The sequence below is a fragment of the Sylvia atricapilla genome, chromosome 26, assembly GCF_009819655.1.
Source record: "Sylvia atricapilla isolate bSylAtr1 chromosome 26, bSylAtr1.pri, whole genome shotgun sequence".
Classification (NCBI taxonomy): Eukaryota; Metazoa; Chordata; class Aves; order Passeriformes; family Sylviidae; genus Sylvia; species Sylvia atricapilla.
In genome coordinates, this window is record NC_089165.1 from 4,526,715 (window position 1) to 4,550,388 (window position 23,674).

At 49.2% G+C, this 23,674-nt stretch overlaps 1 protein-coding gene across 1 annotated transcript in view; it reads left to right on the top strand.

Annotated features, from left to right (window-relative positions):
• The window catches only part of KDM4B (lysine demethylase 4B), a 70,242-nt gene that overhangs the window by 42,625 nt on the left and 3,943 nt on the right, over nucleotides 1–23,674 (top strand). The window contains exons 9-19 of the mRNA XM_066336408.1: nucleotides 668–864; nucleotides 1,307–1,339; nucleotides 4,256–4,425; nucleotides 9,123–9,499; nucleotides 10,503–10,623; nucleotides 13,298–13,476; nucleotides 14,725–14,947; nucleotides 17,665–17,741; nucleotides 17,921–17,976; nucleotides 18,439–18,547; nucleotides 23,132–23,317. Coding sequence (XP_066192505.1) covers nucleotides 668–864; nucleotides 1,307–1,339; nucleotides 4,256–4,425; nucleotides 9,123–9,499; nucleotides 10,503–10,623; nucleotides 13,298–13,476; nucleotides 14,725–14,947; nucleotides 17,665–17,741; nucleotides 17,921–17,976; nucleotides 18,439–18,547; nucleotides 23,132–23,317 — 1,728 coding nt within the window. The remainder of the gene's footprint in view (nucleotides 1–667; nucleotides 865–1,306; nucleotides 1,340–4,255; nucleotides 4,426–9,122; nucleotides 9,500–10,502; nucleotides 10,624–13,297; nucleotides 13,477–14,724; nucleotides 14,948–17,664; nucleotides 17,742–17,920; nucleotides 17,977–18,438; nucleotides 18,548–23,131; nucleotides 23,318–23,674) is intronic.

The window sequence follows — 23,674 nt, forward strand, 5'->3', positions numbered from 1 at the left end:
AGATGGAGGCCACAGTGCTGAGCCCCAGCCCAGCAGCATCCCCAGGGCTCAGCCTGGGCTGCTCCAGCCCTGCCCAGGGAGACATCCAGGGAAAAGCCCCTGGGTCCTCTCTGTGCAGTGGCAGGGTGTAACTCCGGGTGAGTTTAGTGAGCACATGCCAGCTGAAATGAATAAAGCACGTTTTCTCCCACTTAATGGTCTGGATGCAGGTTGTACTTACTGCAGGGTTTTTATTTCTTCCCCTTTGTGCAGGATTGTTGTGCCAGGTCAGGATGTGTCAGTGTGAAGTTTAACTGCCCTGTGCTCTGGGTCAGGCTTTGCTTCCTGGAAGGCTTTTCTCAGTTATGAAGTGGTACCAATAGTATCTTTTCAGCCTGGAAAACTCTGCCAGAGGTTTGGCTGATGGAGGGAACGTGGGCTTGGGGGCAGACTCTGACCTGGGCTGGTGCAGCCAGAGGAACTGTGTCTAATCCTGCAGCCCAGGACTCGGGCAGTGCCAGGCCCAGGGAGCTTTGGCTTGTTGTGGGGCTTAGAGGGAGAACAAAACCCTTGGGACCAGAGTTTTCTGTACCCTTGGGGAGTGTTGGGGTGCAGCTGCTTTTCCAGGAGCAGGCTGAGCTGGGGCCCTGTGGGCAGTGCCAGGTGTGACACTGTGGCTCTCTCGCAGTGCACATGCCGCAAGGACATGGTGAAGATCTCCATGGACGTGTTTGTGAGGGTGCTGCAGCCCGAGCGCTACGAGCTCTGGAAGCAGGGCAAGGACACTGCTGTGCTGGACCACATGAAGCCCACGGCCCTGAGCAGCCCCGAGCTGGACGCCTGGAACGAGACCAAGGCTGAGCTCAAGGCCAAACTGCTCCGCAGGTAAGGGCAGAGAGGGTTTGTCTCTGAGCCCTGGCTGTGGCTGCTCCAGTTCTTCCCTGCAGGGAGGTCAAACCCTTCCTTTGCTCCTTTCCTACAGTTCTCCTGCCGTTTGTCTGGGGTGATGTGTCCCTCACGCTCCTGTTCCCTTCCCTTGCTGTAAAAGCACGTGCTTTTCAAAGTGGGACACTTTGTGCCCCCTCACATCTCATCTCTTATCCTGGAAGACCAAAAAATCTACAGTGAGCGTTTAGAGCTTCACTGATCAGAAAGCAGGAGTTATAAAAAGCCCATCGGTTGCAAAGGGGATTTTATGCATGCCTTTCTGTGCTTCCTTTGATCTTTGTATTAATTTTCTACAAGTCTGTGATTTTTGTGTGTTGCAGCATGCTTGAATCGAAAATTTGGCATGCTAACCTTTTCCTGTTGGAATCTTGCTTTATAGGATAGGAGATGAGGAAGAGGACAACAAACACCGGTATGTGACTTCCCTCAGCAACCTCAATCACTTCATTCCTTTTCCTGGCAAGTTTCTTAAAATAGCAACTCTGGGACTCTTTTCCTCCTGAGTTTTTTGTGAAAGCCCCCAGGAAATCTTTGGGCCTCATCTTGGTTTGGATTTCTGTGATCTCTCCATCACTGGAGGACCTCCCCTGGCTCTTTGGTTTTCACTGAGTCGCTGTCCTGGGCTGGCAGGATGTGGTGGGGAAAGGGAGCTGGGCATTGATCAAAGTGCTGCAGCATTTCTGTGACTGCTCAGGGCTCCTGATGGAGCTGATGTTTGCACAGTGTAAGGAACTGTATGAACACCAAGGATTATTTTCCCTCCCTGAGCCTATTACCCAGCAGAGAATCCTCTCTCTCAGCCTGAGCCTATTGCAAATGATCCAGGTACTTTTTTTGCTTATCTGTTCAGTGTTTCCTGGATTATTTCAGCATTATCCTGAAGCAGTTTTGAGGCTGTTCAATACTCCTTAGCAGTACTTTCTCTTGTGCTTTTGTCTTTCCAAGACATGGTTTTACTTGAAGCCTGACTTTTCTCAGCAGGATGGAGGGATGGGATTCACCCCTGCCCAAACCTTCACAGTTGTAGCTACTTAATTTAAGTCACTTTGTGGTCTGTTCTTCAAAGAGTAGAAACGCTGCTTTTTTGTCAGCTCTCTTGGAAAAATGGAGCTTTTAAACTCTGCAGAGAGGTGTTATTTCTTCTCTGAGGTCAGTCAGACTTGGTTACCTTAGAAAACCCAGCTCGGTTTACTTTATGGCTTCAGCAGGAGACTGTGTTAGTCCAGTCCCCAGCAGCCCATCTCTGCTGTGTGGATTGTCAGACACAGAACAGCTTCACTTCTGCAAGTGCTCAGCCTTCAGCCTGTGGTTGTGGAAGCACTTTCCTGAAATGCTGAGCTTTCTGCCTCTCTCCCCCACAACCCCAGAGTGAGAAGAGCCCTGCAAAAACACATCTTTTTTTCTCTCCTGTGAGTACAACGCTCCGTGCTGTCGTTTTTGCCTGGTATTTCCACACCACAGGAATAAAACACACTTTGCTAAAACCAGCTTGTAACACTTGACTCTGCTCCTCCTTCAGCTGCAGAACGTTCCAGCTGCAGTGGCAAAGCCTTACAGCTTTATCTCCACCTGCCAGCCCACGTTCCCCTCCCAGGGAAGGTGCTGTGTGCTTGGAATGTGGGTGAGGAGCAGAGCTGGTCCTTCTGGGCTCAGCCCTGTTCCTGCTAAGGACTGTCCTGCAGGTGTGAAGGCACCAGCTCTTCTTGGAGGGCCCCGTCTGCTCAGAGTCTGGCAATTAGAGGTCCCTGTGCATATGGTTCAACTTGCTTTTCTATTCATCATTCAGCTCGGGTTGAAGTTTTTTTCTCTCTCCCTTCTTTTTCAGTTTAAAGGCTGATTAAGGGTTCTTAACTCTGTTGTGCCCCAAATTTAATTAGCAGCTGAGTTTTCTGGGTTCTGAGGATAGGGAGCTGCTTTTTAGCTTTTTTAGACTTTGGGACTGCTGAGTGAAGTGTGGTTTAGTCTTTGTCACACGATGGATGTGAGGCCATAAGGAAAATGCTGCTTTCTCCCAAAGAAGAAGTGCCTACATGCTAAAAATGGGGTAAAAATCACAAGTTTCTGAGTCAGTCCTTTTGGGAAAGGAGAGCTTGAAGATTTAAACCTGAGATTCAAGGAGCAGTTCTACAGACTCTGTCCAGCCCTGTGCTGGGGTGGAGTCACTGGGGTTTGGGGCTGCACCAGGGCTCACAAGGCTCTGAAGCTGTGGCTGTGCTTGCACAGTGTCAAGGCTTTATCTCATCCCACTGTCCAGTGGGACCCTGGGGAGGGGACTCAGCTGGCCCTGAGTGGCCAAGGGGAAATCCTGTGCCATAAAATGTTATGGGGAGCAATAAAAACTGGGAGAGAGCAGGAAGGAGGGGTTTGGCTTCTGAGGGGGCATTTTTGGGGACTGGCTGGGCATTGCTGTGCCTGGGGAGGTGGTGAGTGGATTTCCTGGGCTTCTTTCTTTCTTTTTTTATTCTTTCCTTCACCTCTTAAACTGCATTTGTCTTGACTTAAAAGTTTCTGGCTCTTGTTCTTCCCATTTTCCCTCCCTTTCCCGGTTGAGCAGTGGGGAGTGTCTGTGAGGGTACTTGGCTTCCTGCAGTTCCCAACCCAAAAATCATGTCCTGACTTCTGAATTTCCACTTCTCTTTGCATTGTGACTCCTGTAATCTTTGCCTTGGTGGCATTGACTTTAAAGAATGAACAGCATTGCTATTGCCTCGTTAGTATTTGTCTGTTCTTATTAATATGCATATTTTTTAGTTAAATTTCTTCAAGGCCTTGGACCTTCTGAATTTACTGCTGAAAAATCATAGACTGCCTATTGATTTTGCTCTGGGCATTCATTATAGTGTGTTTTTGGGAGCTGGCAGTGCTGGGTAATGTCTCAGAGCTGGAAGATGATGTTTTGCAGACTTCCAGCAGTTTGCCAAAGGGAGGCACGGACAGAATGGAAAGAAATAATGGAATGGAGGCAGAGGATGAAAGAGAGATTTAAACAAGTTTTCATCTATATTTTGAAATACAAGCGAAATAGATTGAAAACACAATTAAAATCACTTTAACTGCAGCTTGTGAGCTTACATTAGTAATGGTAGGGAAAAGCTCTTCAGGAAACCCAGACAATTAATGGCTGCTGTGAATGGATCTTAAATGTTGTGTTATGCAGGGTTCATCTGTTCCCTTTCAGATATCTCTTCTGCCCTGTAGCTATTTTAGCTACCTTGTGTTTTCTCTCCAAAGAAGATCCTTTTGTTTTGTATTCAGCTTTTTAAGTCAGTGATGGTTTTCTATTTTGAAGGCTGCTCTTTTATGTCAAATCACACTTCTGTACTTTCAGGTCTCACAGAAAAAGGAGTCAACCCAGAAGACACAAAACAGAGGATCAGAAGTCTCTCGGGGATGTCATGGCTATTGAAACTGCCTTGGAAGATGTGAAAGTAAAAGAGGAGCTCAAAAGGGGCCCGGACCTGGAGGAAGAGGAGAGAAGCAAAGGGATGGAGGGAGAAGGTGAGGCCAGACCAGTGAGGGGCTGGGGTGAGCTCTAAAACACCTCTGTGAATAACTTGTCTGCTGCTGTTTATTTCTGTTGAAATATCAGCAGAGTTTCCCCCAATATTAAATCTCTGCTCACTGAAATATGTCATCATTCACAGCAGCAATTGATTTTTTCCCTCTCTTTAAGGATTCGATCCAAATAGCTTTTTTTGGCAGGGCTGGAAAATTCTGTAGGCCCAAACTATTACAGGAGTGTAAAAATATATATTACGTGAGGAATATTTTAAATTATTTCGTAGAGAAACAAATAAATGTATTTTTGTGTCCTGCTCTGAAAAAGAACAATTTGTGCACCGCCTTGTGCAATTCATCTTTTCTCTTTCCCTCCCTTTGTTCCCATTTCTCAGAGACTGAATCCAGAGAGTCTCAGTTTGGGTGGGATCCACAGCTGCTGCATGAGTCCCACTTGGGTTTCTTCAAGTTCAGCTGGAGCAGGGAGGCTTTTCAGCTTCCTCTGCACGAAATAGAAAACCTTTGCTGAAAATAAAACCCCAGTGACAACTCCCAGTCCTTTGGGATTCCTTCTGCACATCCAGCCCCCAGGCCTGGGCACACCCTTTGTGCAGGGGGCTCTTTCTGTGCCACCCTTTTCTTGGCTGTGTAGAAAGGGCTGGAGTTCTTGCTGGGAAAAAACTGCTTTTTTTCCCCCTGATGTGTGGTTAAGTGGTTTGTGTGTCTGTGACACTCCCTCTGAGGCTTCTCCAGCGCTGCTTACAGGGAATTATTTTACATCCATTGTATACATCCATTATTTGTTTAGCATTTGGAGAAACTGATGCTGCAAACTGTTTAGAGAAGCTCGATAATGATCTTAAAGGAAATCTGTGGAAGCTCTGGGAAGAGAGTTGAGGGCTTTGTTCATAGTCTGCCAGCTAGACGGTGTATTTTCTCTTTTTACTGGAAATAAGGAGTTGGAGAACCATTGTTGCACAGTGCAGACACTTAATTTCTATTGCCCTAAGCTTGAGAGCATCAGCAGTGTGTTAAATTGTCTGCTCTTAGCTCTTGTACAAGTTTAACACTTGATGCTTGTAATAAATGGCCCGAAAATGCTGATTTTTCTTCGGAGACGAGAGATAAGTGACAAGGACAGATCTGAGATCATTAGAATGGCCAAGGAATAATAAAAACTCTGTTCTAGCTGAATGGCTTCCAAATCATACACTTCCACTACTTCTCACGAGCTCTGTAGCTGTTGGCTCAGGAGGGAAAAGCTTATTTTCAGCACCATTGCAGAAGTGCCACTGGAGCAAGCTCCAGCTTGGTGTGGCTGCTCACAAACATTCAGCTTTCCTACTGCAATACAGCAATTAAATCCCAATGACTTCTCTTGTCTTCCACCCCTGCTGTCTGCATTGCCTCTCACCAGTGTCTTAGGGTTTCATCTTGAAGAAGAAAACAGCATCTGTTTGGATGGCCCTGCTCGTGGCAATTCTGCTCCCCCACCTCCTGCACTTCCTCTCTTTATTTCCCTGGTTTTAATTTGACTTCATTTTCTCTTACACCAGGAGAGATGACCTTGAGAAGGAGAAAGAGTGAGATTTCAAAGTAGTCATGGTTCCAAAGTGGGTCTTGTGCTCTGTGTTGGTTCTTTGGACAAGCTGAGTATTTATAACTCGAGGTTTTCAGGATTTCTGACCCAGATCCCTTACGGTGTTTACTTCTGGTTTTTATGACTCAGCTTTATATTTATAATTTATGATGTTGCTATTAATATATTTAGAATTCTTAGCAGGTTGTCTTGGGCCCTTAGGAAGGAGAGTGTTGAGCTTTGCCCTTGCCTGGGCGTGCTGAGCAGCAGCAGAACCCTCCTGCTCTTCCCTGTGGGGCTGTGCAGAGGGAGCTGCAAAGCTGAGTGCCTCCTGCAGGGCTGGGGCTCAGACCTCCTGGCAGCCCCTTCCAAAGCCTTTCCAGGGAGGAATTCCTGCTGGTGTCCACCCTCAGCCTCCCTGGTGCAATCTGAGGCTGTCCCCTCCTATCCCTGTCCCCTGTTCCCAGAGCCCAACCAGAGCTGTCCCCTCCTGCCAGGGAGTTGTGCAGAGCCACCAGGAGCCTCCTTTTCTCCTCCGGAGCCCTTCTCCAGCTCCCTGAGCTGCTCTCAGTTTCCTGAGCTCTGCTGAAGGTTCAGATGGTCCCTGGGTAGGCAGCACAGCACTGTCCCATTGTTCCCTGTGTCCCAGCCACACCTGCTGCTCCTGCAGTGGGAGGACAGGGAGGACATTCCTCTCTGAACCTCCCTGTGCATCTGTGCCTCCAGATCCTTTTCCCTCCTGGAAGTGTTCAGGGTCGCCAGACAGGCTCTTGGAATCTTGCCTCCCTTTTTCCTGGCTTCTGATTCCATAGATTCACTTGCAAACTCACTTAATGCAGAAACTTTCAAGCACAGTTCTCTGTGCCAGCTGCTGTCAAATTACCCTTTAGAAGTCAATAAAGCTGGTGAATGGCATTTGTGGTGCTGTTGGGGAGAGAATTCTTGGAGTGTATAGAGAGTAAATATGATCTGGTTTTGTGCAACTGGGGAGAAATCCAATTTGCCTTTCATTCAATATGTTTGTTTCTCTAAGGAAATTCAATATTCCTTTCTCTGTGACAGAACAAACCAGTTTATCTGAGGGACTGCCTACACGAGTACAACTATAATTATTTGAGCTGGACTTGTTCCCATTTTTATAAGTTAGTGTAAATAAAGTGATCAGACTTCTAGGAAATGCTGGGGTGAAGGTGATCCGTGGGGGATTCCAGCAGGGATTTTGGCACTTTATCCTGTTGTGGGATTATTCACCCTTCTTCATGCAGAAACCTCTGTTATGTGATGGTTATTCTGATTTTCCGTTCGTGGTCAGGTTTGGTGTGGCCTGAAGTGGAGGGCTCGGGGTTGGTGGAAGTTGTTCACTGGGGTGAACAGGCTGTCCCTGACTATCCCAGCCTGGAGATTCCCCCTCAGTGGAGAGCAGGAATTGTAATCACTGCTGTAAGACGTGGATCCCTTCACAGGGAAGAGAGATGGGGAAGGCTTCTCCAGGCCAGTGCTGCCTCTGGTGACAATAGTGAGATGTTTATCTGAGAAGTGTTGTCACATCCACGAGGGCTGTGCAGATAAACTGAGTGACAGTGAGCTGGGAGAAGCAAGGACATGGATGTGAGTAAAGGATATCTCAGGATCCAGCTGAGCTCTCTGCTGCACCTGATTTATGCTTTAAAAGCATTTTTAAAAAAAGCTTGATAGCAGAAATCTTTGGGTAATAATGATTCAGGTATCTTTGTTCAGTTCTTCATTTCCTGGGGCTGTTGGGTGCATTGACACAGTAATTCCCAGATAAGAGCTGTGCTTGCAAACACAGGGAGCAGCAAACTGCTGAGACAGAATGGGGCTCTCCAAACTCTTTTGACTGCACCTCCTTATCAGCAAAAAAAAATCTGAGCACACCTCCTGATGTATGTCTTTATTTATATACAGATTTATTCATGGATAGTACGGAAATACACATGTACAAGTGTATTTCTGTGCTAATAAACCCATTATGAATATACAGAAAAACAGAGGCTGGAAAAGGAAGGCATAAAGATAAAAAATACTGTTTAAAATATTTATTTTATTAGCGGGACAAAAATATTTCATTCCTGCACCCCAGTGGATGGTTTTGTGCCCTTGTCTTTGGAGGACAAAATACTTGAAACACAGAGTCAGTGCTAATGTGACATATTACAGGTTTTTGGCACACTGGCCAGTTTCTTAGGGATTTAGATATTTTCCCTCCAGGAAACTTTTTTAGCAGCCTTTGTGCTCCAGTCAGGAATTGAGCACTCCATAGAAATGACACAAGTATTTTCTTTTGGAAGCAGCTTCTCTAGGTCAGTGCTGAGGCACAGCTGAGCGTGTGAAGCTCTCAGAAATTCCATCATGGGATGTGCCAGCCCAGCACTGAGCCCTGGGGAAGGAGAGAGGTGCTGTATTCCTGTTGGAACACAGTGATTCCATGATGGGAGATCCCAGCCCAGCACTGGGAAAGGAGAGGGATGCTGGGTGCCCAGTGGAATGCAGTAATTCCATGAGGAATGTGAGGTTTTCCAGCCTAGTACTGGGCTATGGGAAGCAGGGAGGTGTGTGCTTACTGGATCACAGTAATTCCATGAGGGAAGCAGGGTTTTCCAGCCCAGCCCCGGGCCCCAGGGAAGCAGAGAGGTTTGTGCCCAGTGGATCGCAGTAATTCCATGAGGAATGTGAGGTTTTCCAGCCTAGTACTGGGCTATGGGAAGCAGAGAGGTTTGTGCCCAGTGGATCGCAGTAATTCCATGAGGATGGAGAGGGATGCTGTGTGCCTGTTGGAATGCAATAATTCCATGAGGGGTGTGAGGTTTTCCAGCCCAGCACTGGGCTATGGGAAGCAGGGAGGTGTGTGCCCAGTGGATCACAGTAATTCCATGAGGGATTCCATGAGGGGTTTTCCAGCCCAGCCCCAGGCCCCGAGGAAGCAGAGGGATGCTGTGTGCCCAGTGGAATGCAATAATTCCATGAGGATAAAGGAGGGATGCTGTGTGCCCAGTGGCTCACAGTAATTCCACGAGGGATGCGGGGTTTTCCAGCCCTGGGGAAGCACGGCACACAGCGTCCCGGGAGCCGTCCCTCACCGTGGCCGTGTCTCCAGCAGGGGAGTGCCGGGCCAAGGCGCGGCCGCCGAAGGCCAAGGGCGAGAGGAAGAAGAGGCAGCCGTTCCCGTCGCAGGCCGCCGTGGCCCAGCAGCCCCCCGAGGTGCCCGCGGTGCCCCCGGCCGTGGGGCAGGGCCGCCCGCCCGCGCCCCTCAACGTGGTGCCGCCCTCGGAGGCGCCGGCCGAGGAGGACGAGTTCAGGCCGCGGCCCATCATCCCCATGCTGTACGTGGTGCCCCGCAGCAAGAAGGTGGTGTTCGACAAGGAGCACATGTCCTGCCAGCAGGCCTTCGAGCAGTTCGCCACGCAGAGAGGGCTGGGCTGGCCCCAGGGCCCCGCCAAGGAGCAGGATGGCGCCGAGGCCGAGCTCAGCGCTGAGGTGAGAGCGGCGCGGCCCGGCGCGTGTGGGGGCACAGCTAGGTTACAGGGTGCAGCCTGGCCTGGGGATGGCTGCTTCATTGTTCATGTCCCTTCTAGCCCAAATCATCCCCAGGGCCAGCCCTGGGTGGGAGCACAGGCTGCTTTAGAGGATTAGAGGGTGCAGCCTGGCCTGGGGATGACTGCTTCATCGTTCAGGTCTCTTCCAGCCCAAACCAGCCCCAGGGCCAGCCTGGGTGGGAGCACAGCCTGGTTACAGGGTTAGAGGGTGAAGCCTGGCCTGGGGGATGACTGGTTCATCATTCAGGTCCCTTCCAGCCCAAATCAACCCTGAGGCCAGCCCTGGGTGGGAGCACAGGCTGCTTTAGAGGATTAGAGGATGCAGCCTGGCCTGGGGATGACTGGTTCATCGTTCAGGTCCCTTCCAGCCCAAACCAGCCCCAAGGCTGGTGTTCCAGCCTGGGGTGAAAGCACAGCCGGGTTAGAGGTGGCAGCCTGGCCTGGGGCAGGCTCTGACTGGTTCATTGTTCACGTCCCTTCCAGCCCAAACCAGCCCCAGGGCCAGCCTGGGTGGGAGCACAGCCAGGTTAGAGAGTTAGAGGTTAGAGGGGGGGCAGCCTGGCCTGGGACAGGGTCTGACTGGATTGTCTTTTGGGTCCTTCCACCCCAAACCAGTCTGGGATTCCACGATTCACAATTTCCATGGGGTTCCCGGCTGTGTAAGTGATTGAGCAGACTTTTCACGAGCTGATGGGATTGGCAGCTTGCAGGTGCTCTGAGGCTGTCCTGACTTGAAGAAAACTCTGTAGTTTACCCAACTTCTTAAGAGTTAGTGTTGGCTTTTGTCTGCTCCAGGAGTTGGCTCGGAGGGCTTCAGTGGTTCAGCCAAAAGGCAGAGAAAAGATTGCTGTGTGAATCCAAGAACTCTCTGTGACAGGGGCTCTGCCTCTTGTCCTGTTCCCTCCTTGGGGGCTGCCCATCCAGCTTGTTGTGCTTCCTTCCAGGCTGCTTCTGCCTTCTCCAAGGTGAAGATGGAGATCAAGAAGAGCCGGCGGCACCCTCTGGGGAAGCCCCCGACGCGCTCCCCGCTGTCCGTGGTCAAACAGGAGACCTCCAGTGACGAGGGTGAGTGAGCAGCCCAGGGACGTGTGCTGTCCTGTGTGAGTGTCCTGCCTGGTGTCCTGCCTGACCCAGGGAATTGCTGGAGCTTTGACAAAACTGGGTGGCCTGAAACTGTGTGTTACACGTAGCTGGTAGGAAATGCAGCATGTTCCCCTTGCCGTAACCCAGCTGGAAACAAAGTTCCTCCGTGGGAGGTGTCGCTTCTCACCTCCCACCCTTCTTTCACTCAGGAGAAATATTTTGCTGGCTACAGGATGAGGCAGCATTTTGGGCAAAGGGAAAAAAGAGTGTGCAGAAAGTAATACCTGAAAGGCAAAGCTTTGTCTTGGATACTGCAGTGGGGTTAGGTCTGCTCTTGTGTGTGAGAAAAGTCAGTTCTAAGCTTTTGCTTGGCTCTTAATTCACGTCAGTGCTGGGGTCCAACTTTCCTTGGCAGATGCAGAAATGAGAATTAAAATGTTTTTTGGTGTTGAACTGTCTATCAGTGATTCCTTCTTTTCCCACATTCTGGTCCCTGTGAATGCCCCAACAGTCTGGACTAAGGGGAAAGAAAAGATTCTTACCTCTCCTCTGTTTGTGGTATGATTTCCCACTTTGGGGCCTTCCCCACATTACTCAGTGTCTGGACAAGCCCCCAGGAAGGAGTTTTTGTGTGCTGGGCTGGGCACATGGGTGTAGCTGGCAGCTCCTGCTCACCACTCCTCACTCCAAAGGACAGCACCTTTCCCAGTCACTCTCCTCCAGGAATGCATCCGTTGGTTTTAGAGCAGCCTCCTGCAGGAAGGGCTTCTCCTGAGCACACCGAGCTCCTTTCTCACTGAGGAGGATGCATTTGATGCCTTCCAAGTGTGTAACAGGGACTGAAGTGTGCAGAGGCAGCTGAGATTTGTTATCTTGTTTTGGTGAGACCTTGGAGCCAGCTCTGTGCTGGAGGATCCTCATTAGGCAGATTCTTCTCCCTGCTTTGACTTGTTGGATGGTGTTTGGGGACCTGGCTGGTGCAGCAGGAGCAGCTCTTGTGGAAGCTGGCATTTCTTGGGGACTGATTTACAGCTCTGCTGGGCAAAATCTGATCAAACAGATTCTTCCCTCCCCACCAGGGAGCAGAGGCAGCTCTGTGCACCCCGGGCTGTCTCAGGGAACGATGTGCAAGGATGATCTGCAGGAGAACAGTGAGCATGCAAATGAAGGGAATGCACATGTCACACAGAGCCTCAGCCCAGACAAATTGTTTGCAGTGTGGGAGCCATCCTGAATGCTGTGTGTCCCCCTGGATCCGTCCTGGAGCAGCGAAGGTGATAGCACACGACAGTCATTCCCTTTCTTCTCTCCCTCTGTCACTCTGGATTAGGCTGCTGCTTTCACTGATGTCTCTGGTATCATAAATCCTGGCCTGTCACCTGATGTGCCTCGATTGAAATTTGGAGAAATGTGGGTTTTGCTTCATCTCAAAAATAAACAAGATAAGACACTTGGGAAGTAACCCTCATATGAAATGTGACAGAGCCACACAGCCAGCACCCATCCCCTCAGAAAAGGGATTCATTAAACACAATAAAATTTCCACATTGTCTGATGAATGTGTTATGGGCGACATTTAGAACCTGAGATGTAAACTCAGCCATTAAGGTTTTACTCCAAGTTCCTTTTATCCTTTCAGGTAACCCAAGAGTCAGAAAATCTTCAAAGGGAGGGAGAACTAGAGAGGAGACTTAGACTTGTAGAGCAGAACATAAACTGCTTATTTCCAGTAATTAACAGTGAAGCAGTGAACAATTTGGTTTAATGTGCTGAGCTCTGGGGATAATGTTCTTCCAAGATGTTTCTGAGTTCCCTGTTCTTTTGGAAACTTTGCAGATTGGTGATGCAGGGAGTGATTTACACTCAGCCTTGAGTGGAAAATTTCTTTAACACTTACAGTGACTCAAAACTCCTTCGTAAGGAAGGGTAAGAAACTTGGACCCCCAGACTGCCACAAATGGATCCTGCAGTGGTTTAATCATGAAATGCCAAGGACCTTTGAAAGGTTTATAAAATAAAGAATTAGCAAACCAATTAGCAGGAGCAGCCCCTGGCAGAGCTCTGGCAGAGGGAGGGATGCTGGGGAATGCAGGTGTAGGAATGGCTGTGCAGAGCCCTGATCAGGTCAGGGTGTGCAGGACAGCTCTGGGATGCACCTGGGGGTTTGGGTCAGCCTGGGGGTCGAGCTGGCCTGGCCACAGCAGCACCAGCTGCATCCACAGCTCCCAGAGCTCCTGCTGCAGACAGGAAAGGAGCAGCTCCTTGCACTGCTGTCCTGTGTTTTGAACTTACCAAAGTTCAAATTAAATCTTCGTTAAAGGGTGGTGGAGGTTTCACAGCTGGAAAGGGTGAAAGAGTTACAAAGGCAGTAAATCTCCTTTCTGTCCTTCCTCCTGGCCAGTTCCTTCAGGTCACTGCTGTCCCTGTCCTGTGTGTCCTGTCCCCAGAGGGGAGATTCTGTCCATTTAAGGAAGTATTTGGGGCACAGGCCTGTGAGAGAACGTGGAGGAGTTGAATGTTTTTATTTATTGCACTTCTTGTGTTGTTGAGACCTGAGCTGTTTAACTCAGCCTTGCTCCTTTTGCCTCTTCTAACCACAAGCTCTTTTGCCTTTACTGACTGCCCATTTTGGGATTTTTTTTCCTTTTCATTCTAGAAACGTTTCCATTTTCTGGAGAGGAAGATATGAGTGATCCAGAGGCTTTGAAATCTTTACTTTCCTTCCAGTGGAAGAACAAAGCATTTAATTTCCCAGCTGAAAGGAAGTTCAATGCAGCTGCTGCCCTGAGTGAGCCATACTGTGCTGTCTGCACCCTCTTCTACCCCTACAACCAGGTAATTCCTCCTCACAGGGTCAGGGAATCTTTGAGGCTGGAAAATCCCACTAGGATCAAGTCCAGCTGTCAGTCCCCCACTGTGTTCACCCCAAAGCCTGTCCCCAGGCCGTGGCTGTGGTTTTGGGGACAGTGACCCCAGCAGTTCTCTGGGCACAATGCCTGCCCACACCTGCCATGAGGAGATTTCCCCTGCTGTCCCATCTGAACCTCTGACACTGCTCCCATGGATGAATTAGGATGCAGACATTCCTGATAGAGACAAACCCATACAAATTAGCACACCAAAGAAAAGTGTTTGGATTTGGCAGTGGTTGGAGCCTTTTTTGTTATCTTTCCTGGCTTCCCTGGCTCGCTCAGTGTTCATTTTGAAATCACACTGAAAGAGCTTTGCAAACACTGTTCCATGCAGAGAAAAGTCACACCAGGCTCCTGTTTCCACACGGGCCCGAGTTGCTGAATTTATGCAAACAAGCCACAAAATAAAAATTTACTGAGTAAGCACATCCATCATCTTTTTTTGGAAACTACCAATATGCTTTGGGAGATGTTATGAGCAGAAAGGCAAAATTCATCAGATGAATTAGTTATTTGTGCAGTTGTGCATTGATTTGTTCTCACATAAAACCAAATCTGGCTTTGTGTGCCCACCAGGAATTGGTGCCTTAGATACTTGTAGCTGTGTTGGAAGCTTTTCCTGAGGAAAGCAGAACCCCTTCAATAAAACCTCTTGATTTATTACACGGACTGAAAATAAAATATCTGTTCTGATTGCTGGCTGTTGCGAGGAGAGCTGGGTGCAGCTGAGCTGGTTTTATCCATTGCTTTTAACTCTGTCTGCTACCAGACACCTTGAAATGTCCTTCAGGAGAACTTCTTGCAGGAGAAGTAGGGAAGGATGCCAAAGGGATGGGAGAGGGAAGATCTTGCTTTTAGCAATATTTTCCTTTTTATTTTTCCTTGGTGTTTTCAGCTGCAATTTAGGAATTTAGGTTTTTACAGAAGGAAAAGAGGAAAAGCTGCTCATTATTCCAATGCTTCTTTGAGCTTTCACAACAAATTACAGATCTCAGGCGTCGACTGAGGAGGAGGGGGAGAGGCAGGGGTGGGAGTCGGGGTTTGAGGCTGAGTTTTGGCTGCCTGGGGCCAGGGGTTGGGTGGTTTTTTTGCAAGGGGAGTGCTCAGGGTGGGCAGTGAAAGGGCAGGGGGCAGTGAAGGGGCAGTTCCAGTGACAGGGTTTTGTCTCCAGTCCTCACAGGTGGAGAAGGAAGCTGCCCCTGCCCCCTCAGGGGAGCCCTCCTCCTTCCTGCACCTGTCCAGGTGTGGGCAGAAGACCAAGCCCCTGATCCCAGAGATGTGCTTTACCTCAAGTGGAGAAAACACCGAGCCCCTTCCTTCAAATTCCTACATTGGAGAGGATGGAACCAGTCCCTTGATATCCTGTGCCAAATGCTGCCTGCAGGTTCATGCTAGTGAGTGCTTCACCTTCCCCACAGCCCCGGGGTCCTGGGACACTCAGGAGTTTGTGTGTTGCTGTATTTGAGCTCCTCCCTGGCAGGTCTGTATCCTGTCACTCCCATTTTTCTCTCTGTTGGTGCAAGGGCATCAGGAATCCCTGAAAGGTTTGGGTTGGAAGGACCTTGGAGCTCATCCAGCTCCCATCCCCGACCATCACCTTTGTCTCAGAGCATATCTGTGTATTCAAGTCCATCTTGGCAGTCACTGATCTTAAAAATACACACCAATATTCTTTTTACTGCTTATTTTGTTGGCTGATTCTTCTCTGTCTCACAGAAAAGATTCTTTCTTTTGATACCTTTCATTTTTTGTAATAAAGCAGAACTCAAAGGCTTTATTGCACTCCTTTCTCTCCCATATTTCGTTCCAATATTGTTCTGCTGGGGGAGGCTATATTGTTCCTGCATGCAGCAGAGATTATGGAGTAGTTTGAGATATATTTTATTAGTGTCTGTGATAGTGTTTGTAGTAATGGCACTTGATTACAAAAGGGAACATATGTCTGTTTGCTTCCCTGAGAGTTACGTCTAAAAGAAGATCTGATTAATCCTGGTGGAGAGTACCTTCAGTGGAGATTGAACAGCATCCAGTTAACATTTGTGACGAATTACTGTTCAGCTGTTTGATCTTGACAGATGGGGAATCTTATTTGACTTGCATCAGCTGGAATTACTTTTGTTGTTCCAATTTTAGAGCCTGCAGGTCCCGGTGCAGCTCAGCAGGGCTGGGGAACTGGAAGGCAACTTTTGTTTCTGCTGAATCCCTGAGTATGGACATTTCTGGCTGATCAGTGGGCTGCAGGGTGGGTGTGAGGAGGAGGATTTCATCCTGCCTTCACAGGTCAGGGCTGCTGCATCCTGTCCATCCTTAGGGCTGCAGTAGTCCAGCCCAGCAGAATGGTTCTGTGGCTGAATTCTGTTTGAATTCAGGGCTGTGGGCAAGATGATGTTAATCTGCAGGCTCAGATGAATCTTTTTTTTAAGGAAACTCAAGTTTTATATTTTGGCTGTACTCTCCCTTTGAGGATAGGACAGGACAGCTGTTAGATCTGATGGAGGCTCCAGTGCCTGGTTGTTTCCTTGTGTCTGTGACATCCCTTTGACTTTGCTGCAGAGAATCCATTTGCTTTTATTGCAGGATTGCAGTGGTGAGGTGTATTTTGGCTGACTGAAAAAGCAGCTGGCAGCCTGTGTGTTCTTGGGAAGTGCCCTCTCAAATTGTGCTGGGTTCCAGCAGCCAGGCCCTACAGAGTGGGGAAGGTTTGGGGAAGGTTTCTGGGCTTTTGAAGCACTGAAAAAATCCATAAAAAGAGCATAGTTTTCTTGGTCAGTCTGGATTATCCTTGTAGGACAACCTGGGGTTCAGTAAGTGGGACTGTTGTGCCCTCACAGTCCCTGGGGTTGGAAAAGACCTTTAAGGTCACCCAGCACCAGCACCCTGCCCACCACTAGCCATGTCCCCAGGTGCCACATCCAGGGATTTTTGAACACTTCCAGAGATGGTGATTCCACTCTGCCCTGGGCAGGCTGTTCCAATGCCTTACAGCCCTTTCCATGGAGAAATTTTCCCTAATTTTCAGTGTAAATCTCCCCTGGTGCAGCCTGAGGCTGTGCTCAGGGTCTGGCTCTCCCTCAGCTCAGGTTTGGACTGAACACCCCTGTCCCTGTTCTAGGCCTGGCTGGAATTTGCTTCCCTGCTTTGCCATATGATGAAAAGAGACCTCAGATGTGGAGAGCAGCTGCAGATCCATAGTATTGACTTTCTTTGACATGCTGTTTATCTGGTTAAGTGGATGATATTTATAAATCAGGCTGTGGTGGTAATCCCAGTGCTTTCTGAATGTCTTCTTTTAAGTTCAATTCAGTAATTTGAGATTGTTGTTCCCAGCTGAAATTTTCTGTTCAGTTTGTTAGGACAGGTGAAAGCTGGATGGGATTTTGGTAGGGAGGATAGAGGCTGGATGGAATGAGCTGTATGTTAGTTGAGATGTTTATCTTCAATTTTCCACTCACTTTCCAAGCTTTGGAAATCAAGCTTTTTCCAAAACCGAATCTGTGTCTTCTCCCCATTGTTTTCAGTGACAAACCTCAGTGCCTTTTATAGAACTTTAAGGACTTTTTTGTTCTTATTTCCCTGTCTTATAATGGGCAGAATACCACTTAACTATTTTGGTGTTGTTGTAGGAGGACTTGGTACTTGAATGTTACAGCAGTTGATGCTCTGTAAAATGGGATGTTTTAAACACTTCCTAGAACCATAAATTAAATACTGTTAACCGTGTGGAATGCAGGTATTTTATTTCCTTACAGTATTATTGGGCTTGTCCTCATAACACCACACAGCAAAAGTAACTGCTTCAACCTTGCCAAAATTCAGTGCCCTTCCCTGTTTAGATGTGTGAGTGCACTCCAGCAGTGCTGGCATCACCTTGGAGCCCAGTTCCTGCCCAAAGAAACAAAGTCTTGCCGTTGTAGTTCTTAGAGAAGTGAAAACCAAATGTGAGGGTTCCCTGCGTGGGGGTTTTGGTTGGTTTGTTTTCTGATGCCGGTTCTGAATTTGTCAGAGCCTGTTCAGTACAGTTCCTGAGATGCTCTCCGAGTTGTTTCTGGGCTGAAGAGCCGGGGGCCAGGTGCTGTGGAGCCCCCTGAGCCGTGTGCTGTGTGTGTTGCAGGCTGTTACGGGATCCGCCCGGAGCTGGTGGACGAGAGCTGGTGGTGCTCGCGGTGCGCGGCCGGCGCCTGGGCGGCGGTAAGGACTGACCCCTCTGCCCCCTCTGCCCACCCTGGGCTCACCCAGCTGCCCCACACACTGCACTGGGGCCGTTCGGGTGTCCTGTGACATCCCAGCCGGGTGTAGTCACCCTCTGGGTGTGCTGCACAGCTGGCAGAGCCTCTGGGCGCCGTTCTGACCGAGGTGTGTTCCCGCAGGAATGCTGCCTGTGCAATCTCAGGGGAGGAGCTCTCCAGATGACCACTGATGGCCGGTGAGTGCTGGCTTTGAGCGTGGTTTCCCTCCACCCTGCACCTAATCTCCTTGTCGTGTGAATTTGGTCTTAATGCTCAGTGTAGCAGCAGCTTCTGGGGTTCTGGGGGGAACTGCTCCTCGCTGGCTTGGCAGGATGAGCCCAAGTGCTGTGCTGCACTGCACCAGGCTGCTGGACAGCAGAGCTTCTGAACTGCTCAATGTGGGTGTTTCTCAGAGAAAAGTCTTCTCAGAGAACGTTTAGCACTGTGCAAAATCAGTGTAAGAGAAGGTTGGTCTCTGTTGTTCCAGAGGCATTTACTTTGTGCCACCCTGATTAGCAGTCGGTTGGGAACGTTGCCAAGGCTGCCAACCCCTGGAAATGTGCCTCGGTGCTGAGGGAGCAGGGAAATGTTAACTGCCCTCCTGAGCATTTCATCCAGATAATGGCAGCCCTGATTTGTGTCTCCACTTTGCTCCCCAGGTGGGTCCACGTCATCTGTGCTATTGCAGTCCCCGAGGCGCGTTTCCTCAATGTCATAGAGCGTCATCCCGTGGACATCAGCAACATCCCCGAGCAGAGGTGGAAACTGGTGGGTGTCTGCTACTGGGGACAGCGTTTGGGAACAAGAGCCAGGGACAAAAGCTGTGGCCAGACAGAAAAACGTTGTGTGGGTTCATAAAGCAGATGAGACTGGGGGTGTTCTCGCTCTCATTTCCAAACAAAAGCTGAATCCTTTTGTCTGCTGAGCCCTGTCAGTGCTTTGACACCAACCAGCTCTGATTTCCAGAGGTGCCTTGGCTCTCTGGGATGTGCTGTACCCTGGGCAGAGCCTGGGACTGACTCCCACCTGCAGCCAGGTGTAAACTGCCTGAAAGCTCCGTTTACTCCAAGTTTACTCCTAGTACTTCACAGCAGGAGTGCAAAGGGACGTGGTGACTAGAGAGGGGCTGACTTGTTCATCTCTAATTCATCTTTCCTTGCAACATTTTTCTTTTTCTATCTAGAAATCTCTTGTAGAAATGAATAAACTTTTCTGTGACCCCGACTGCAAGGCAAGACTGCAAGGATTTTAGCACAAGCCCAGCTCCAGGTTGTTATTTAGCTGTGTGGCCTCATCCGAGGGATTAGTAATGGACGATTCATTAGCTCAGAGCAATTTATCTTAATGTTAGTTAATGCTCCATCACTATAGTGTGTTATTGCAAAATAAATTGTGCTTTTGCTGCTTTTTTTGGTACAGAAGTCAGCTGGGTGACACAGTGTGGGATGGGGAAGGTGCTGGAGCAGTGATAGATGGGTTAGCACTGATGGATTCGTTAACAGAGCTGCTACTTAGTGCAGTGAGCCCGGGTGAGAGATTAGGAGGAACCTATCCCTGCTTGCAGAGTTATTTCTCTGTTGTGCAAATGGGTTTTGTACACAAATGTGAATGTAAAAAGCATTCATTATTCAGCAGGAGTGATGGGGCAGCACAGTGCCAGGGTGATAAATCTTGCCGCGGTGGCTCTTTATGGATCAGCTGACACTTCCAACGTGCATCCTCTTCATTACCAGCACTTGTAACGCTGAACTTAAAATCCTTTTACACAGCACTCACTTGTATTGCTTAATGGAGCCTCACAAGGAAACATGACTTAATTCTTTAACCCTTCCTGGGCTGCGTGGCAGTCCTGCAGAGCCAGGGCAGTGTCTGTGAGTCTGACTGTGCTGCTTTGCTCTGCTCCAAAGCAGAGCCTCTGCATGGACCCACTGCACCCATTTCCCCTTCATTCCTCAATTAAAACTGCAAAGTTTCACAGAATCCCAGAATACCCTGAGTTGGGAGGGTCCTCAAAGTCCATCAGTCCAACTCCTGGCCCTGCACAGACCCCTCAACAATCCCACCCTGGGAGCGTTGTCCCAACGCTCCTGGAGCTCTGGAAAGAAATTTTATTTGGTTTCTTCTGTTGTATTCCATTTGCACCTCGTTTTCTTCCTGTCTCAGGGAATGTGGAGAATTTTTGCACAAAGTGCCTGGACTTACACAGGCCAGTGTTGGAATTTACAGGCACATGTTCCTTGTGCTGCTGAGAGCCACAGCCTGGCTTGTAGCTCAAATGTCAAAGCCTGGCTTAAGCCCTTCACTGGAAAGGTTTTAGAGTTACCAATTAGGTAAGGATTAAACAATTAATGTGGATGGCAGAATACAGAGTGGGCAGTGGTGTGGGGTGTGAGGTACAATGGGAGTGGAAATTGGATAATATTGTCGAGAGGCTCATGAGCCAGGGGGGTAGTTTTTAGGATTCTTCATGGGAATCTGCAGGTAATTCCTGCAGCCTGTGGGAGTCAGTGCAGGAGTTGGGGGTGTCTGTGCCTTGGAGGTGAGCAGCTGCAGTTAGGGGGAGAAACTGAGGGGGACTGAAAGGTGACGGTGTTGGAGCTGCTGCCTTTGGCAATGGTGGGCTTGGTGCAGTACTTGAAGAAATTGGGAAGAGGGCTTTTGTGGCTGGAAAAGATGGAAAAGGAGAGAAGGAATGATGTGAAGTGAGGACAGTTGATGTAAAAGGATGAGGGTAGTGGAGAGGGGGTAGGCGTTATCCTTGGTTATTATTTGAGTTTTTATATGTTTGACTTGTTTTAAGTTCCTGTGATGAGGGCTGAGGTACCAAGGGGTGTCAGAGATCTGGGGAAAGGTATATCCTGTTCTCTAAGCATGGAGCAGATCTCCCTGTGCAAGCACAGACTTTTCAGCCCATTTGTGGGTATGGCACCATTTTCAGGACTGCAGTTTCCTGCTCCCAGATTGATGGCACATTACAGGCCTGTGCACGTAAATTATTTATGACGTGGAAATTTGGAATAATTAGCTGTCATTCCTCAGTGGAGTAAATGAATTGCAGTGTTCATCATGCAGCAGACAGCCCATTTCTTACTCTCAGCTGTGACCTGACTCTGGTGTGCATTTATTCCGAAGATTTCTCTCCTGTGCTTTGCACTCTTTTCCCTCCCACAGAAAATGCCTTTAAATCTCCATGTGCAGCTTTCCTGCAGCCCTTGGCACTGGTGTTTTTGTCCATCCCAGCTCCCACACTTCCAGATCTGCTTTTTCATACAATCCCAGACTGGTTTGGGTTGGAAGGGGCTTTAAACCCATCCCGTGCCACCTCTGCCATGGGCAGGGGCACCTTCCACTGCCCCAGGCTGCTCCAGCCTGGCCTTGGGCACTGCCAGGGATCCAGGGGCAGCCCCAGCTGCTCTGGGCACCCTGTGCCAGGGCTTTCCCACCCTCACAGCCAGGAATTGTCCCTTCTTCCCTCACTCCTTACACTTCAGGCTCACTGCCACTCACATTTATCTTTTGATCATATTTGCTCTGGATCTCCCTGTGGTGCAGCTCTTGTCCTGTCACAGGGAGGCTGTGAGGGCCCTGGGTGTGTGCTAATCCTGCCTTGGCACAGCCCTGCCCTGGGTCGATGGTCCCCGAGCCCCCTGAGTGTCCCCAGCTGTCCCTGCTGCTGGGACCAGGGGATATCGACAGGTTAATGATGGGCTCTGTGCTATTGACTCCCCTCAGTCCTGCTGGGCGCTTCCCTGCTGCTTATCTGCCTCTGGAACATGGTTTGCAGAGCGATAAAGGCTCAGCTTATTAAAGGCTAAACCCACGTTCTGGCAGCACTCGGGCTCTGGCTTTGAATTTCCTGGCTTTTGTTCGTTTGTGTAAAAAGGCCAAATTAATCTTTGGTGTAAACAAACTGCCTTCAGTTAATTCATAAGGAGGAATGGGACTTATTTCATATAACTGTGGGCCAGAGCCGGGCAAGGAGGGGAGTGTTGATCAGGAATAACAAAGAATAAATCTCCTTTTCTTTGGCGTCTTCTGCTTTCAAGGAAGAGAAGTGTTCCTGGAGAAGGAATCCCAGAATGGTTTGGGTTGGATGGCACCTTGAAGGTTTTGGAGTTCCACTCCTGCCGTGGTCAGGGACACCTTTTGTTCATTTTCACCAGAAAAGGCACATTTCTCTGGTGTGTGTGATGTTAATTTTGCCCTGGTTTGCCTTGTCCCAGCCTCAGATAAGGCAGAGGAGCTGCCCCACCCCTGGAAGTGTCCAAGGCCAGCTTGGATGGTTGGGAGGAGCTTTAAGGTCCTTCCAGCCCAAACCATTCTGGGATTTGCTGATCAGTGACAGGTTCCTGGAAATGTTAAAAACTGAGTGGTGGTTCCAAATGGATCCCTGGAAACATTTTGCAAGCATCCATTCTTTAGACTGGGATTCCCAAAATCTCTTTTTCTGTATTTCTGAGGGCTGGAAACAAGACTTGGTTCTGTTATAGGGAGTGAGGAAATTTATCCTATTCCCACTCCAGCTCCTGCTCTCTGTCAGTGCCATCAGGCTCAGGATTTTTAACTTTGAGAAAATGAAATTTCTTTTTAAAGCAGTCACACGTCTCACATTGATTTACCTAATAACTGGATCTGCTTTGCAGAAAATGAGTGTGAAAATGTCTCCAAGATTTCTGACTTTTTCTCCCCCATAATTCTGGTGTTTTGTACAATGTTTTTATTTCTTTTGTTTGCAAAACTGACTGAATTATCCACAGTGGCTCATCTGACATGGATGCCAATAAAATATTTATGGTTGATCTGCTTATGCATCTAAAACAAACACACATTATTTTTGTTCCATTATACGATTTTATATTCCATGAGATCTAATCAATACAATGTCCCATTAAATATAATCGAGCAAATTGCCACCCAGTTACTGTGTTCTGTTCCTTCAGAAAAATGGAAATGTTGTTTTCCAGCAGTGCACCTGTGAGGATCCAGCTGCTGCTGGAGTTGATGAAGTGTAGGTGCACTGCTGTATGTGAGGAGGGTGAGGGGGCAGTTCTCTGGGGCCACTGGTGGGTGCTTGCCTGGTCCCAGTGAGCCCAGTCCCACCTGGAGCCCAGCCTGTCTGTGCCTGGCATGGCCACAGGAGTGCTGAGGGAGGGAATGATGATCCCTGGAGTTTCTTGGCTTGCAGAGATCCTGAGTGGGTGCACACAGCCTGCCCTGGCCTGGCACAGAGCATCCCTTGGGCTGGGGCACTGCAGCCACGGGCTCTGTGCTGCGCCCATCCCGGGGGCTCTCTGCAGGGCCCCAGGCTCTGCTCCGTGCAGGGATCTGAGCTCTGGCTGTTTTCCCTTGCAGAGGTGTGTGTACTGCAGGAAGAGGATGAAGAAGGTGTCGGGGGCCTGTGTCCAGTGCTCCTTTGAGCACTGCTCCACGTCCTTCCACGTGACGTGTGCCCACGCGGCCGGCGTGCCCATGGAGCCCGACGACTGGCCCTACGTCGTGTCCATCACCTGCTTCAAGCACAGAGCAGCAAACCACAGCGTAGGCTTTGGCCTTTGGATTGGGGGATTTGGGGTTTGGTTGGGCTGTTTCTGGGGGTTTTTAGAGTAGCTTCTCCCCGCCTGTGTTGGCTTGAAACGTTTTGTGCTTTTAATGCAGAAGTATTGTTGGGGATGGCTTTAGTCTGCAAAGGGCTGGTTTGGATGGGCTCTTGGGAAGGAATTCCTGGCTGTGAAGGGGGCAAACACTGGCACAGGGTGCTCAGAGCAGCTGTGGCTGCCCCTGGATCCCAAGGCCAGGTTGGACACTGGGCTTGGAGCAGCTGGGGACAGGGAAAGGTGTCCCTGCCATGGCACTGGGTGGGCGTTAAGGTCCTTCCCACCCAAACCATTCCATGGT